Source organism: Lontra canadensis, unplaced genomic scaffold (genome assembly GCF_010015895.1).
Source record: "Lontra canadensis isolate GAN:19392208 unplaced genomic scaffold, GSC_riverotter_1.0 scaffold55, whole genome shotgun sequence".
NCBI lineage: Eukaryota > Metazoa > Chordata > Mammalia > Carnivora > Mustelidae > Lontra > Lontra canadensis.
Window position 1 is genome coordinate 1,261,000 of NW_022631049.1, and position 18,354 is coordinate 1,279,353.

The 18,354-nt window shown below is 43.6% G+C and overlaps 1 protein-coding gene across 2 annotated transcripts in view; it reads right to left on the bottom strand.

The window, feature by feature from the left end:
- Positions 1-8,385, bottom strand: part of ARG2 (arginase 2) — a 29,934-nt gene extending 21,549 nt beyond the window's left edge. For both annotated transcript variants that reach the window (XM_032875126.1, XM_032875125.1), the window contains exons 1-2: positions 8,247-8,385; positions 7,292-7,364 (exon numbers count right to left, since the gene is read on the bottom strand). In XM_032875126.1, the coding sequence (XP_032731017.1) occupies positions 7,292-7,364; positions 8,247-8,357 (184 nt within the window). In that variant the 5' untranslated portion in view covers positions 8,358-8,385. The remainder of the gene's footprint in view (positions 1-7,291; positions 7,365-8,246) is intronic.
- Positions 8,386-18,354: the final 9,969 nt, after the last annotated feature.

Sequence of the window (18,354 nt, forward strand, 5' to 3'; positions counted from 1 at the left end):
CTCATCCTCTGAGGGTGTAAAAGAATCTTGGTCCATACAACTAACTGGGGGGAGTCATGGGGAAAAGGGCTGTTAAGGGAGTTTGTGCCTGAGTCAGAAAAGACAAGACCCTGAGGATTGTGGGTAAAGACCTGAAACAGCCGTCATGGGAATCATGGGAAATGTGAGAGGGAGTACACCAGGAACACGCAGGACTTTAAGAAGTAGGAGGCCATACACTTATGATGGAGCCAATCTTGAGTTTCTTCCACCACCACAGGAGCTGAGAAGGCAGCCGACTGCCCCAGTCCAGGGATTGTGTTGTACAGGGCAAGAAATCAGTCTCTCTTACTCTACTACTGACTGTATCACCTAGAGAAAGTTTCTCATGGTTTCCAGGACAGACTTTTTTGGTTTGTTCATTCTCAGATTTATAGAGCAAAACAATGTGCTAAAAAGCTGAAAAAAAAATCATTTTAAGCACATGGCATGGTTATGTCCTAAGAAAAGCTACAACCTCTGGCTCATTCTTAACTCACATTATATTCGAACTTACTTTAATTCTCCTTTAAATTGTGGTAAAATACACATAAAAATAATCACTTTTAAGTGGTATTAAGTACATTCACATTATTGTATAACCATCACCACCATCCACCTCCAGAATTCTTTTCATCTGTACCCATTAAACAATATTTCTTCATTCTCCCTTCCCCTGGGGCCCTGGGCAACCACCACTCTGCTTTCTATCCCTATGCATTTGATTACTCTAGGTACCTTGTAAGTGGAATACAGTATTTGTCTTTTTGTGACTGGTTTATGTCACTTAGCATAATGTTCTCAAGGTTCACCCATGTTACAGCATATTTCAGAACTTTCCTTTTTAAGGCTAACATTCCATTGTACATTTGTATCACATTTTATCCATCCATTCATCCATCAATGGGCTCTTGGGTTCCTTCCATCTTTTGGTTATTGTGTGCAATGCTATGAACATGGGTGTATAAATATCTCCTCTAGACCCTACTTTCAGTGCTTTTGGGTAAATGCCTGAGGTGAAATTGCTGATATGTTAACCATTTTTAATTTTTTGAGAAGCTACCATATTGGTGTTTCGTTTCTTTTTTTTTTTTTAAGATTTTATTTATTTATTTGACAGAGAGAGATCATGAGTAGGCAGAGAGGCAGGCAGAGGAAGCAGGCTCCCTGCTGAGCAGAGAGCCCAATGCAGGGCTGGATCCCAGGACCCTGAGATCATGACCTGAGCCGAAGGCAGAGGCTTAACCCACTGAGCCACCCAGGCGCCCCTGCCATATTGGTTTTGACAGCAGCTATATCATTTTGCGTTCCCACTATAGTGCACAAGAGTCCTAATATCACCACATCCTCACCAAGTCTTGTTATTTTCGGGGATTTTGTTTGTTTTTGTTGTTGTTTTTATTGTTTTTGACACTGGCCATCTTGATGGGTATCATTTGTTTTTAACAAATTAAGAATGACATAGTAGCAAGAGCCTAGCACAATGTCCAGAACATGGCAAATGGATAACAACTTTGAAATGAAAAGTCTAAGTTAAATTCTTTGCTGCCTGCTCCCTTTCTAAGAAGGAAAGATTTGGTTTTACTGAAATTTGCTAAATCCCAATAATGCCTTTAAGAGATTTACCTACATCTGCGACCTAGGCTTTTGCTACAGCATATTACTCAGCAAATTACCTACTGAAGAACGGCTTCACCACCTTCCAAAAAGAAACCAGCACCCATTGCCAGCCACTCCCCATTGCCTTCTCCCCACCTGTCCCCAAATTAGTCCACTTTGTCTCTTTGGATTTGCCTATTCTGGACAGTTCATATAAATGGAATCATAGAACATGTAGCCTTTTGTGTCTTTCTTTCACTTACTATAATGCTTCCAAGTTTCATTCCTGCTGTAGCATGAATTAGAAATTCATTCTTTATGATTCAGTAATATTTCACTGTATGGATATAGCCTTTTTTTTTTATTAAAACAACTTAGATCTCCCATAAAAATTCAGATTTCTGTTTTTTCTTGAAAAATTGAAGAATAGAAGGCCTTCCCCTTCCCACAGAGCAATCACTGGCTAGAGCTCGATAATAGCATCTTGTTCCCTAAACATTCCCAGGCACCTTTCTGTCTCTGGGTCTTACTGTTCCTTCTGCCTGAAATGCTCCCAATTACATACCTTGTGCCTTTCTTCACCTGCCAAAGGTCTGCTCACAAGACTCCTTCTTGCTGAGGCCTCCCCAACTACATACGCAATGCCTACTCTATCCCCAATACTTGCTATCCCCCACTACTTGCTTTCATTTTTTTATCATCTGACATACTGTATGTTTTACTTAAGTCTGTTTCCAACCCCCCTTCATTAGAATGGGTGCTCCAAGAGAACAAGACTTTATTTTTTCCACTATTATATTCCCAGTACCTAAACCTTAGCAGTGCTCAAATTTTTGGAATATAGAAATTAGCGAAAGAACTTGTTATAGTTTTTAGTGACTAAAAGCTGCTCCTAGAAAAGTAAACCTAAAAATGATATTTAAAATGATTTGATACGTACTTTATATTACTTACATCTTAAGTTCAATCATTTTAACAGATGTCTACAGTCTTATAACTCTATTAAGATATAGGCTTAAGATCGAGAACACTGAAAATGATTTAAGTCATGGTAATACACTAAAGTTGGTCTGTTTACTAGTCAGGCATGCCCAGAACTTAAAAATGTCTTTAGTTAAAACTTGAGGTGGTTTTCAGGAGTCACATTAAGGAACGTGATGGTTCAAAAATCAAAACACCAAGGAACAGGGAGCTGCTAAAACCCAGAGAGACTAAGATCTAGTCCTAAATTAACTAAAGGCCAAAGAAACTGTAACCTAATGAGTTATATTAACTTATAAGAAGACTGTGTCAAGTACTAGGGGAAAAAGGCAAACAAAAGAACAAGAATTTATTATCAAGAGACTAGAGAGAGGACTTAGAGTATCCCAGTCCACATGGCAATTTTTCTCACTAGAATTTGTAAACTGTATCAATCGGGATCTCTAAACTGCAAGCAACAGAAACCTGTTCGAGCTAATTACAGCAGAAAAGCAATTTATTCAATTTGGGTAACTCCCAGAATCTTTAAGAGGGCTGATATCTGGGTTAAAGGCCACAGTACCAGCAATTATGGCTCCCGAAGTCCCACTGTAGGACTGTCCAGTAAAGATCTAGAGCTCCACTACTCAGGAAAGGCACTGCATGCAGCTGGCACGGCTGACCCCATGACGCTGGACAGAAGCCACTGCTGGCACTGTTACCACCCTGCCCATCACAGAATGAATTCTTTGCTACCCCTTCTTGAATTTCAAGTCAAAGTTTAGGATGCGTGCTTCTATATGTGGAGCCTAGGTCAAGGGCCCACAACTCTAGCTGCAATGAGAATAAGGCAGAATGTGTGTAGGGAGAAGTCTAAAGACAGATGAAGGTCAAATTGCGGTGCTGTGTGTTCTACACTTCAACCTAGGGGTCGAAGGACAAATAGCAAAATGTAAAACTATTAAATGAAACTGGATTAGAAAAATGTATCTAGTACAAGCCTGAGATTTCATTGCTTATTATAGGTTCAGACTACGTTTAAAAATTATGAACCTTTAAAGCCAATTTTAAGAAATACAAAGTGAATAGTATGGCAAATTAGAAAAGATGGTATATGAATGACAAGACTGAAAAGCATGGACGCATGTAAAAGAAAGCCATGGAAAGACTAAGCAAAGGATAAATGGTCTTAGAAAGCTTACTCTGGGGGCAGCGAAGAATGTGAACCAAGTAAGATAGAAAAGGGACAAAAGAAACCAAAGGAAAGTTACAGTCAAGTGTGAAGAGAGAGAACTACAGCAGCATCGTTATGGCGAAGAACTCTACTCTTTTGGGGGGGGAGAAAAATCAACAAGACTTTGTGACCAACAGATGTAAAGCACAAAACAGAAGGAGCAAAGAATTGTGATGGTCTTTTTAGGTTGACTTGAGTGACTGGATAATGGGTGACAGCATGAAACAGACAACGGGAGACAGCAGGAGAAACAGATCTGAGGAAGAAGAGAAGGAATTTTGTTTTGAACAAGTGCAGTTTGAGACATCTGTGAGAGTGCGATGAGGGTCCTTAGAACCAAGCTGGAGAAACAATGGGGTCAGCATTTAAGGGTTGGGAAGAAGAGGAAGATCCCACAAAGGAGTCCAGGAAGGACTAGTCAATGGAGACAAGAGACTCAAAAGAGAGGGGTGTCTTTGCTCACAGTATTTCCTGAATAAAGCGATCAGTTGTGCAATAGAGAGGCCCAGCAAAATAAAGGCTGACAGATCAGTAGGCTTGCTCAAGGTAATTTCAGTGGAATAGCAAGGTAGAGGCCAGGCCAAGTATCACGATCACACAACTAATGAATATTAACACCCCACTGCAAGCAAGTACATATCCCGGAACTCACATACCAATCTGTACCGAATAGTTCTCAGATCTTCCTGTTAAACTACCTCAGGCCCTCAATCAGCTCTTCCTGAAGCAGACCAGATTCTGGTCCCAACCGAAGAGATTCCTGGTCTGTTGTCTGATGGAGCACCAAATGGAACAGGAAGGACAAATGTCTCTAGCCTAGTCGAGAGGAACCAGAGGGGCTCCCACATGGCTTCCAGAACTCCAGCCTAAGTTAATTTAAAGAGTTGTTTCAGTGGCTGGCATCTCTTTTCAGTACCTCAGCTGAGTCAAATTACCTAATTACAATGATAAAGCCCTCAAACTGTACATCTCCGTTGACAGCTACCCCCCTCCCCCCAGCAGAACACTCCTTCAACTTCCAAAGAAAAAAGGGGCCAATGATCAATGACCGTGGCTTTCAGGGCTCACGAGAATCAGAAGCAGAGGCACCGAATCTGAGCCTTGGCAGGCCAACTGCCTCTTCATCTCTCCCAGGCTCTCTGCATACGCTCAGATAAGGGGTCACCTGAGAGAGGAGCCGAGTGTCCTTACTAAACCCAGGGTAAAAAAAAAAAGGGAAAACCAAACCCAGACACTAAGTCAAATCCATTCATTCCAGAAAACAGGAAGTTTGACCAATGCCATGGCAACACCAGCAGCCTGTGACATCAGAGCTGAGGGCAAGGAACAAAGGGATTTGTGAAAGTTTTCTTTCCGTGGGTCCTCTCGGCCTTGAAATCTGACCCATGCTGCCTGTTTGAAAGTGCTCTGGTACTTCAGTACTGGTACCTCAGTACTGCTTCACAATAGAGTAACTGAACTTCTCTTGGTACTTTTCTCCAATCTATTTTTTGGAGATTAGCCAAAATCACACGCTACAAATGTGCTGAGTGCCACACTCTTATTAATATGCAATGAGATTCTATTCTGGGCTGCTGGTCATACTGGCCTACCAGTCAGCTACAGTGCAAGGATATAAATTGTAAGGCTAAAAAAAACTTAAAGAGAAGACCAAAATAAACTGCAGCTTCCCCATCACTTTAGGTTGAGAGTAGACAGAGGAGGTATTTGAGGGAGTAGTGTTTAAGGGAGAATGGCTATTCCAGGTTGAAGCGGAAAAGTACCATGAGCTAGAACAGGAAAAGTCCACAAAGCATGAGCCACAGATGTGCCCCTCCCCCTCATTTGGCAGCCTCAACTGAACATTATAAATGTGTTCTGTGTAAGAGGCTGAAACTGATTCTTGTCTCTAAAGGTAGAATTGAGGACTGAGCAGGCAATTCAAGCAAGGCCAGGCCCAGTTCATCAGAAGGGCTGAGGGGTTTATCCAGTATTTAAAAAAAAAAATAGTGATTCCCAGAGATTATGGTCTTCAGTGTAAAACGCTGCCTTTTAAAAAGGCTGAGGGGCCCCCTGAGTGGCTCAGTTGGTTAAGCAACTGCCTTCAGCTCAGGTCATGATCCCAGAGTCCTGGGATGGAGCCCTACATCCGGCTGCCTGCTCAGCGGGAAGTCTGCTTCTCCCCCTGACCCTCTCAGCCTCTCATGCTCTCTCTCACTCTCATTCTTTCTCAAACAAATAAATAAAATCTTTAAAAAAACTAAGAAGGCTGAATGTGTACAGCTGATTTAAAGGGACAGGATCCTCATTTATAAGCAGGAATAGAAACTTCTTCCTGTTAGGTAACTGATGACACATTAAAACTGAATCTTCACTTCTCTTTCATCTTTGGTGGTAAGCCTAGAGAGTCATTAAAAGAATTAAGAGATCCTACTGAAGAAGGATCTGTAATTATTTAACAGAGAAAAGTTTTGAGTAGTGAACCAAAGACACCACATCTAGATCTAGCCAGAGGTGTACAGGAAGTACACCTCAGCCCAAGGCGCTTTTGGTGACTTCACTCGTCCTGTGTTTTAGAAGAAAATGGTCCACCCCTGGAATGGACTCAGTTTTCAAAGCAAGAGTGGGGAAGAGATTTATAGTTAACCTAGATTCCCCATTGCTATCTGCAGCACCCACAGCTCGCTGCTGCCACGCCTTCTGCGCTTACAGCTTCAGAAAAGATCTGGGAATTGTCCTCATATAAATGGAGGAAATGGCTTTAAACAGCAGCTAGAAACATTCAGGTTAGGTAAAGGAGCCTTCCTATCATAACAGTTGGAATTTGGTGTCCTCTTACCAAAAGAAGGGTTCTCTATTACCATATAAATGGCATTTATCTTTGGGTCAGGTTCTGTAACTTTACAGTACTATCCTCATTACACGACTGCAACTGTCTTGCAGATTACCTGGGAGCTTGTGAAAATGCACATGTCTGGGTCCCACCCAGAGCCAATAAATCAGACTATTCAATGGAGAAGCCTAGGAACCTGTATTTTTAACAAGTAATGCAAGTGATTTTCATCATCAGGGAAGTTCGAGAAACACTGATCTAAAACTCCGCTTATAGTAATAAAAAGCTATTCACCCTGGGGAGGAAATGAAGGAGAGGAAGAGAGGAAACTGGCTAGGCTGATGAATCAGAAGCACACCCTGATGGAGTTCCGAGAGCTGGAATTTGAGAGGGAAAGCTGACTGAGCAGTTAGAGCTGAACCTAGCCAGTATTCTTCCCACTGCTTGCTCCAGACCCCACGTCACTCCACCTCCTTGCCTTCTACACAGTTACTCTCTTTATTGCCCACAAGACTTTGCCTGAAGACTCCCAGATCTTAAACTGCAAATGGAATCAAAGGGAGGAGAGGCTTCCCAAGTACAAGCAGACACTGTGCAGTCCCTAGACAGGAGAGGAGACTGAATGGCCTGCTACCAGCCATCACAGAATCTAAACTTCAGCCACTTACCCAAATTGGACAGTCTTTTCATCAAGCCAGCCTCTCTCACGGCAGCAGGACCATACTCCACTCCTTTTCTTTTCTGTCACATAAATTACACAGATGTGAAAGAAGTGGGTTAGAAAGAAGACCACTTTATTTCGCAAAAATACAGAAATCTGCTATTCTATACTTAGTTCCCAACAGATCCCTCTGAAAACCTGTGACACCATCAGCCCTTCCTTTTATTATTTTCACCTGAGGTCTGCTCGTTTCAACCACTTGCAGGGGAAGAGCAAAAAAAAATTACTGGAATCAAATCAATCTCCAAGCCCCTGACTGTGGGAAGAGCAAGCGGAGGCCAAGACAGGGAAGGGCCTTAGCCTGGTCTGGATCCGGTGCTTGGGAGGTGGGGGGGAGGGTGTGTGTGGCTGGCGGAGGCCTGAGCCTGGGCTTCTGGAGCAGTGAGGTCTCCACGACTGCAGGTTTCTTCCATTGACGAGAACAAAACAGCCCCTCCCGTCCCCCGGCCGCTGAAGACCGCAGCTCCAATTTCCCCGCCAATGAATGGTTTCTGAGAATGCACCCTGAAGCCTTAAATCCCCGGTCTCTCACTTGAACCTCTTCTCTCTGGACATTCCACCGGGTATTCTGGCCGATTTGTCCCCCTCCAGCCCCTCCCTGAAACCCTGCCCCAACTCCCCCAGCGGGACCCACCACTTTCCCTCTCCTCGGGAGGAAGGCCGCGGAGACCCGCCAGCCCGCGGCCCCTGCCCGCAGCGCAAGCAGGATGCCCTCCATCTCCTTTCTCCTTCCCCATCTTCTACCAGAGGAAACCCCACGTGCTCTCCCGGTGCCCAATCGTGGGAACCCACCACCTCGTCCCCCTCTCTGTTCCTCCCCATCTTCTCCTCGTCTCCCCGCTCCTCACCCCACCCCCGCTTTCTCCTGGTTCTGCCCCTCGGTGCCAGGTCCCGATTCTCACCTGTCCTTGTGAAAACGGGGCTCCGATCACAGCCACCGAGTGAACGGACTTCTTCAGGATGGAATGCACTCGCGTCCGGAGGAGACGCGACAGGCTGCTTCTCAGGGACATGACTGGCAGCACAGGAGTGAAGCTGAGAGAAAGGCTACGCCGTGCGGCTCGCCGCCTTAACTGAGCGCTGCCGCCCGGCGCCGCGCTTCACCTACGCGGGCGCCCCCTGCACGGCCCCGCCCTGTGACGTCACCGTCGACCTGCCCCGCCCCCCACCAGCCCCCGACACACCTTCCCGTAGACCCCGCCCACTGCTCCCGGCCTAGACACGCCTTCGCTGACGTCACCCCGCCCCAGCCCGGGCTCTCCCTCCCGGCAGAAGCCCCTGCCGCCGACGCCACAGGGCTAGTGTCAGTGTCGGGCCAATAAGAGCGAGATCACGGACAGATATGTCCCTCCTCGGGAAGCGGCCGGCCCCCGCGAAGTTAGCGAATTCCGCGGAACAGGGGAACCAACTCGCAACACGCAGATCGCGACTCTTCACATGCATTTGCATGCCCGGCAGGTGCCAACTCTAGGGAAGGGCTGCCCGGGCTGGATCTGGGCTAGTCTGACCCCGCTTGAGTGCTCTGCCAAGATGAAGCCAGCATCCATCTGCTCTGTTCCATCTCAGCTCTGAGTCCAAAAAAACACACTTACCCATCTTTGGGCTTTGAAGGCTAGGAGATCAAATACAGAGAGAGCTCTCTGGGCCGGGAACGTTAATAAAAACTCACCTATTCGGGGTTGTAAAAAAATAAAAAATAAATAAATAATAAAACTCACCTATCCTAGGTATTTTGGTTGGGGAGATTAGGATTTTACAAACAACCACTTTCCAGGTGTTTCCAATTCTTCACCTGAAAAACGGGAGCACTATTACTAAAAACTAAGCAGTGTATCTGGACTCTTCCTAAAATTTGGGGAGGCTATAGAACTGAAAACAACTAGAGTCGTAATAATAATATTTTAATAATCATAGCCAACTTAAGTTCCAAGAACGTTTAGGCCTCTAACAATTCCATAAATCGGGACTATTTTAAAGAGGAGGAAACAAGATCAGAGAAGATAACTTCCCCCAAGTCATACAGCTTGTAAGTGACAGAGTTGTGTGACTCCAAGTTCTTCCAACCAAGTTCTTACCAAGGGCGGGCTTGCAGAAATTTGGACATTAGTCCTACCAAAATACATTTTTACCTAAACAACAGAAAATTATCTCACCTGATGCCAACTTACATGCTGCTCTCCAAAACAGTTCAGAAATCTCCATGGCAACATCATAACTCCAAGGAGCTTTAGTATTATAAGGTAGTTTATTTCTAGAGGATAAATTTTATACCTGTCTCCCCCTGCTGGTTTAACAAAGACATGCCTGAAGCTTTAGCAAAATAAGCAAACCATTACTGTAAGGCAGTAGTTCTAAAAGTGTGATCCTCGCACCAGCAGCATCAGACTTTACATACTTGTCAAATGGAATATGTTGGGCTCTTCCCCCAAATTTACTGACTCTCAGTAACTCTGCGGTGGAGTACCAGCAACCTAAATTTTGACAATCTCTCCAGGGTTAGAAGCTGTGGGGAGCAGTAGGGGTGTGGTCAGGGATTCAGTCACTGATGCTGTCACACTTGTTTCAGATCCTTGGAATTATCTTGGTACCTTTTTCCTATCCATCACCACATCTAATTTTTCCCCCTTGATTGTATTTTCTCAAATTGATTCGGGCTCTCCTGGACTCCAGCAAAACTGGTTTCTGGAGTACCTACTTTGGGTCACCAGATTGGCCTTTCTTTTTTTTTTTTTTTTAATTTATTTATTTAACAGACAGAGATCACAAGTAGGCAGAGAGGCAGGCAGAGAGAGAGGAAGGGAAGCAGGCTGAGCAGAGAGCCCAATGCGGGGCTGGATCCCAACACCCTGGGATCATGACCTGAGCTGAAGGCAGAGGCTTCAACCCACTGAGCCACCCAGGTGCCCCCAGATTGACCTTTCTAATGTACTACATTAATCCTGCACATCATTTCAGTGGTTTTCCATTATCTATAGTTTAGTCAGAAGTGAATTATCAGTTCCACATTATTATGGTCCAGGGGGGTGGGGGCGGGCAGTAGATTGTTATATTACTATTGTCCTTTAAAAGTCTAATTATTGCGTCCATACGTACGAAACATTTTATAATTCATTTTTAGACCCTGAAAAATGTGGTCTGCTTTTGTTTTCAAAATAGGCATTTATTTTTTAAATAAGCTATTAAAGATAATATTCTAAAGTTGTAAAAGTCATAGAAGAATAAGTTGTTTTAGAAATTTACAACTTGGTGGCTCAGTGGGTTAAGCCTCTGCCTTTGTTCGGCTCAGGTCATGATCTCAGGGTCCTGGGATCGAGTCCCGCATTGGACTCTCTGCTTGGCAGGGAGCCTGCTGCCTCCTCTCTCTCTCTCTCTGCCTGCCTCTCTGCCTACTTGTGATCTCTCTCTGCCAAATAAATAAATAAAATCTTTTAAAAAAAAATTTACAACTTGTACTTTGTTATAGCGTAAGTGGAGGACCCCTCCTCAGATCCAAAACAAGTTGCTCTGCTTTTCTTCTTCCTTTATTGGAGGACCTAAATATTCTCTCTAATTCAGTGGCTGCCAACACACACTCTATCCTTGACAGGTTGCTGTCAGTGTGTATGTGTGTGGGGAGTGGGGCGGGGGAGCCCGGTGAATAGGGAAGCCCTGATGATGGTGTTTGCCAGTTTCCAGGTATATATACTCCCAAGCTACCATTGTGACGTCACTGATCATGGAGTTGGGGAAAGGCGCTCCTCATATAGTATTTCCACCGTACAGATATGATCAACATAAATAACCTCAAGAGCACAAATAATAACACTAGGTTTATAAAATAATTAGGCAATGACAAGTTTCGAATGTATATTATCTTTGTTTTTAATACAATTTACTTGTAAGTTTATATAATTTGATTTTTAACGATTTTTAACAACTGGCTTGAAATAGTCTTGAAAATTTAACAATAGGGTTTTGCAGGTGGCAAGCATACCTTCAGTATGTCTCCAGCAGGATCCAGCATACCGCTGTTTACTGAAAATCCAAGGAACACAGAAAAGACTAAGCTGGAAATTCCCAAGGGCTGGGACCATAACTCTTTCTGCTCATCATTTTATCCCACTGAATACAGTGCTTGGTACATAGCAGGGGCATGGCAAATAATAGACCTTCCAGATTTTTTATGAAATCCTTACTCATGTGCTTTGGTCTCTGGTTCTGATATGGAAGTCCCCAAAGATTTCTTTCTGGATTTCTACTTTAACATCCTAAAGAACTGAGCTCACCAACTACACCTTTAGACTCTAAAATTTAGAGCCTCCTTTCCGTTAAAAAAATGTGTTTGTTCAATCATTTATTGCCAATAATTACTGAGCGCTTTGTGTGTGCAAAGCATTGTTCTATGTGCTGTTCAGAGAGATGAAAACATAATAGCTCAACACTCCCAGTGCTTACATTCTAGTGGGGGAAAAGAATCAAGTAGTTAAATAATTTCAGATAGTAGTAAGTGCTATAGGGAAGATAAAGCAGGGAAATGGGACACAAGGTGCTGTTTTAGAAAGGCATATCAAGGAAGATCTCTCCAAACTAAACTTTGAGCCAGACACCTGAATGATGAAAAGGAGCTGGTCATAACAAGTTCTGGGAATAGAGCCTTCTAGGTTTACAGGAACAGCAAGATCCAAAACCATAAAGCTAAAACATGCTAACGGATCAAAAGAAGAACAAGAATGCCTGTGTAGCCCAACTGTGCAGAACAAAGGGTGTATAGTCAATTGAATCAGATTCATAGGCAGGAAACAGATCTCAGAGGCAACAGTGAAGAGCGTGAATTTCAGAGGAAGAATTTTTTTTTGTAATTTATTTATTTGACAGACAGAGATCACAAGTAGAGAGGCGGCAGAGAGAGAGAGGAGGAAGCAGGCTCTCCGCCAAGCAGAGAGCCCGATGTGGGACTCGATCCCAGGACCCTGGAATCATGACCTGAGCCCAAGGCAGAGACTTTAACCCACTGAGCCACCCAGGTGCTCCCAGAGGAAGGATTTTTACACAAAGGTAGAGGGTTAAAATTTCTGAATCTACGTTAGGGAGTTGGGAATCAGGCAGGGGAATAACTCTAAGTGATGGTTTCATCGTCTACCCAACCCACAGCCTGGTCTGGAGGCAGCCACCTGAGCCCCTTTCATACTCCTCACCGGCCCCAACACCACCACAAACAGAGGGGTTTTATCACAAGCGTCGATCAGTGATAGGGGTGTGAAAGCAGAAACATGGCTGCCATCAACATATAAATGAAACTTAGGTGTGAAATCTGTTTTAGCACCAGTGGAGGCCAGGCTTCAAAGGACACCTGAATGCTTTTTCCTTTGTTCAGGTTCCAAACTGAAAACAAGTTTCTTAAGCCCTCTGCACCTGGATGTTCTATTTGGAACATTCTGTAGCCAAACTAATGAGAGTTCTCTCCTTGGTGAGTTACAGAGAGAGACTGCACTAGGTGGAGTTGTCACACAAAGGAAACTTTATTTGCAGCAAATCAGGAGACCATGGAGAATAACTTCCAAAGCTAGCTTCGGTAGTTAGTGGGTTTCTTTGAACAGAAGGATGAATATTCAGAAAGGGGAGCTTTGTCATTGCATGTAAAGACGGGCATAAGGTTGCACAGGTACATTTAGAAGACATGCCTACACAGGGATCCCGTGTTATGTTAATGAAGCTCGTGCTCCTCCTTGGGCAGAGATTTTAAGGGTATAATGAGGTCCAGGTAATTGTCAGACATTCCATGGTCCCTCTGCTCCAGTGTGAATCGGCGGTCAATCTCACAGGGCTCTAGGCTGCGGAGTTTTCCCTGTTGTTTGCCTCAAAAAGATAAGATTAACATTCCCATGAAGAAGAACGGGGTCCATAGGGGTCTGGCTGGGGACAGCTTTAACCTCATAAGCTTGGGGCACAGTTTGACTTCCTCCTCCCTCCCTCCTTTCCTTCACTTAATTTCTTCTCTTTCCATGTCAAAGTCCCTTCTCTGAAGAAGCCTTTCCAGACCTCCCAAGTTGAATTAGACATAATCACAGAATTTGCTAAGGTTACTGAATGTTACCATATGCTAGATCCCTGCCCACCACTTCCCAGTTGTTATTTAATCCCCATCACAAGGCATGCGATAGGCACTATTATCATCTCCATTTCAGATACGGTAACTAATGCTTGCAAAGGTTAACAAATTTGCCAGAGCTCACACAGGAAGTGGCCAAAAGCAGAATCTCAAACTCGAGATAGATCAAGGGTTTTAAATACTCCTGGCATGGTTCACTTAATCCTCTGAATTATAATTGTCTATTTATTTGTTAAGATTTTATTTATTTATTTGACAGAGATCACAAGTAGACAGAGAGGCTGGCAGAGAGAGGGAAGCAGGCTCCCCGCTGAGCAGAGAGCCCAACACGGGGCTTGATTCCAAGACCCTGGGATCACGACTGGAGCCGAAGGCAGAGGCCTAACCCACTGAGCCACCCAGGTGCCCCTATAATTGTCTATTTATTTTTTTATTTTTTTAAGATTTTATTTATTTGACAGAGATGGCAAGTAGGCAGAGAGGCAGGCAGAGAGAGAGAGAAGTGGAAGCAGACTTTCCACCGAGCAGAGAGCCCAATGTGGGGCTCGATCCCAGGACCCTGGGATCATGACCTGAGCCGAAGGCAGAGGCTTTAACCCACTGGGCCACCCAGGCACCCCTAATTGTCTATTTAAAGGACTATCTCCTTCTCCTTAAGAGCAGCTTCTTTGAGAGCAGGAATGGTGCCTTACTGTCATTTAATACCGTGCCTAACACGAGAGGTGTTCAATAAATTTGTATTGGATGGTTAGATATTAAATGGCATATGAAAATGTCTTTTTTAGAAAAAGATTTATTTCTTTGAGAGAAAGTGCTCACAAATGGGGGCGAGGGCAGAGGGAGAGAATCTTCAAGCAGACTCTCTGCTGAGCACAGAGCAGGACTCAATCTCATGAACCATGAGATCATGATCTGAGCTGAAACCAAGAGTCTGACTCTTGACTAAGCAACCCAGGTGCCCCTGAAAGCGTCTTTTTTTAAAAAATAAGTCCTATCTCGTTATGTTATGAAAGTTCTGATGATGGAATTACCATTCTTATATGGGACACAAAAGATTTCATGGAATTAGCATTCGAGGGGAGCATTAAAGATTTTCTAGAAGGAATCTGCAGGATGTTTGGGGAATGGTGAGAATACTGATGTCAGCTAACAGGCATGAATTTGATTGATAGAAGACGAGGAGAGTCAATAAATATTTGAGAGCCCATTGGTCAGGCAATGTTCTAGGGATACTGTGATAAACAGAGTCCAACCTCTCCTGAAGATAGAGATTATAGGTACTAATAGGTATGAAAATAAAACAAGGTAATGTGGTAGAGGGTATGTATGAGGAGAACGTTAACTAGTGTGGTCATGGGGATGAGGGACAGATGTTAAGAATACTGTACAGGTGCAGTCAATAATACTTAGCTATAGATTAGGGAGGGAACTAGAAAAGGGAGAGGTGTTAAACCTGGATCAGGGTGAAAATGATGGTACTGGAGTAATAGTTGTTTTTTTTTTTTCAAGATTTTATTTATTTGACAGACAGAGATCACAAGTAGGCAGAGAGGCAGGCAGAGAGAGAGGGGGAAGCAGGCTCCCTGCTGAGCAGAGAACCTGATGCGGGGCTCCATCCCAGGACCCTGAGGTCATGACCTGAGCCGAAAGCAGAGGCTTTAACCCACTGAGCCACCCAGGCACCCCTGGAGTAATAGTTCTGAAGGGAGTATTATTTCTGAAGGGATTAATAGCTCACCAAAGTAGTGTAAAAATTACTTGAAACAGAAAATTTCTGAGGAGCAGCCAAAAAAATAAATAATAAAGCAAGAAACTTAAGCAGAGCCTTCTGAAAATACGGCTGCCATGTTTCTCCATCCCTCACCTCACTGAGGGAGTTTCTTGATGGGGAAAGACAGACCTTCATAAAAAGTGTGACTTCCACTGCCCATTAGCTTCAAAAAGTCCAACAGAACTTTTCACACTTTTAAGTACGAAGTCCTAATGCCCCTTTTCTTAGGTGTTCGTCATAGCTTTATCTCTGGCTCATATATCTTTTGTTTTTTTTTTTTAAAGATTCCATTCACTTACTTGACAGACAGAGATCACAAGTAGGCAGAGAGGCAGGCAGAGAGAGAGAGGAAGGAAAGCAGGCTCCCTGCTGAGCAGAGAGCCTGATGCGGGGCTCTATCCCAGGACTCTGAGACCATGACCTGAGCCGAAGGCAGAGGCTTAACGCACTGAGCCACCCAGGCGCCCCTGGCTCATATATCTTTATCTCTAGTAACTCATTACAGAACAGCTCCCTTTTTTCCTGTTAATGCATCTATTGTCCGGTAATTTGCAGGTAATTCACATTCAACCGTGTGAACCTGAGATGGTAGAGGAAAAGATTTCTTCCCAACTGTTCTCAGCCCTGGCAGTTATTAAAAATAACCTAAGCAGCTCCCAACAAATGCTCATGTCCATACCCTCCCAGTCCCCCACCCATTCTTATTCAACTATTACCAAGTAACAGAGTTTTTAAAAACTCCTTAGGTGCTTCTAATACACAGTGTACAGAATCCATTATTAAGTGTTTTATCTTTCAGTGCTTCTCAAGTTTTAATGTACAAGCAAATCACCTTGAGGATCTTGAAAACTCAGATTCTGACTCTGCAGGTCTGGGGGGAGACCCAAGAATCTGCATTTTGAATGAAATCCTAGGTGTTGCCAATGCTGCTGATCTACTTACTACTTTGAATAACAAGGCTTCCTGCAACCAAGGTCTGTTCCCCTTTCCTTTTAAATCTTCAGAAATACCTTCACCTGAGGTAACGTATTACCTAGGCTACACAGCTGTGGCTTGATCGAAATCACCTATATAAGTCATTGCTATTGACCACAAGAAATTGAGCTGAGAGTGTAATGGTCTTTGAACCTGTTTGTTAAACCTATGTCCATCAAGCTAGAGCATTGTTTTAACCAAACTTTTCCACAAGCTTGGTTTATTCCACTTAAAAAACCTTTAGTGTGCGATGACATAAGGTATCTTGAAATTACAAGGGGAGAGAAACCTTCCATATAAAAACCAGGTGTGTTCCTCAACTTAAATTGAAAATATTAAGCTTTACCTATGTTATGCCCCAATAATGGGTCCGTGATTAAAGGAGCGAGACTGATATAAAGCGAAGGTCAAGCAAAGCTTTATTTCGCGCCAAGTATCAAGAATCTAACCCAATGTTCAGGGACGCACATCTTACAAGAGAGGGCGACCCTTCTCTGTTTGACAGACTAGCTTTTAAGGGCAAAGTCCATGCGGTCGGGCCTGGCCACGCACAGATGGCCAATGAGATTATAACACACACAGGAAACTCCACAGTGATGCTAGGTGACCAACTAGTAGATATTTGAACCAGCCTATTATGCCTTGATTAGGATTGGCGCCAAAAAGGATCCCAAAGGGCGGGGGCCCATACTCCTTGGTAGCTAGGAAGACAGTATGCATCCCCCCACTGATCGATGTCTCCACCTGGCCTGACCCACCCTTGTGTCTGGGCTTTGTTACCTGGAGCTGTTTTCCGGGACTTGTTTTTTAAATCCCCTGGGGGAAGGGGAGCAGGGACAGTTAACTTTAATGAAAGCCTCTTGCTAAATAGGTCCTTACAACCATCCTAGAATGCCACATGATGGGGATGTGACTCTATGAAAAACAAAACACATCTTACTTTCTGCTATAACTATTCTAATAGGTTTCTTTCTATTTCTGTGTCTCTATTTTTCCTTTCTCCCCTAGTTGTCTGTTTTTTCCACTGTCATTCTTCCTTATTTGAAATAATTACTAGCCATTTTCACCAGACAGGAAAACAACAGGGTGACACTAAATAAGCAGTAGAAAATTAACAAGACAGAATACTATGCAGCTATTTTAAATGGTATTTATTTCAAAAATCTGTAGAAATACGGAAAATGTTTGGGATACCTGCGTGGTTCAGTTGGTTAAAACACCCAACTCTTGGCTTTTAACTCAGGTCATGATCTCAGGGTCACGGAATCAAGTCCATTGTTGGGCTCTGTGCTCAGGGCAGAGTCTGCTTGTCCCTGTCCTTCTGTTCCTCTCCCACTTGCTCGCTCTCTCTCTCTCTCTCTCAAATAAATAGTAATTTTTAAAAACTAAAAAATAAATAATAAATAAAATCTTTTAAAAAAGGAAATATGGAAAATGTTTGCCAAGCATTAATTTTTAATAACTGTTAACTTAATTAAACAAGGAGGGCATTAGACAGGGTGTTTCTAATAGTTCAGCTGCCTACATAAGCAAACTAAAACCAAAGCCTGTAAATGCCTCAAGATTAAGAAATCTAAACCCAAGCACAACCAATCACAGTCAACAAATAAGTTCTCAAATAAGGCAACCGTAAGCTATAGGCAATCACATAATTTCCTTGCTTTGCTTCCACCTCTTCTAAAAGTCTTTCCCCTACCTCCTGTCAAGTGGAGAGCTCCTAACTACTTCTGGATTGACATTGCCCTATTCAAACTTTTTTTTTTTTTTTAAGATTTTATTTATTTGACAGAGAGCACACAAGCAGGGGGAGCAGCAGTCAGAGGGAGAGGGAGAAGCAGGCTCCCCGCTGAGCAGAGAGCCCTATATGGGGCTCGATCCCAGGATTCTGGGATCACAACCTGAGCCAAAGGCAGATGTTCAACCGACTGAGCCACCCAGGATCCCCCAAACAGATTTTTGCTCAAACTTAAAAAAAAAACTTTTTTAAAGTAGGCTCCATGCCCAGCACAGGCTTTGAACTCACAACCCTGAGATCGAGAGTCAGATGCTTAACTGATGGAGCCACCCAGGTGTCCCAAACTTAAAATTTTTAATATGCCACAGTTTACATTTTAACATTACAAATGTCATACACACTATGTCTACAATAATTTTTAAAAAGTGCAGTAATTAGGGG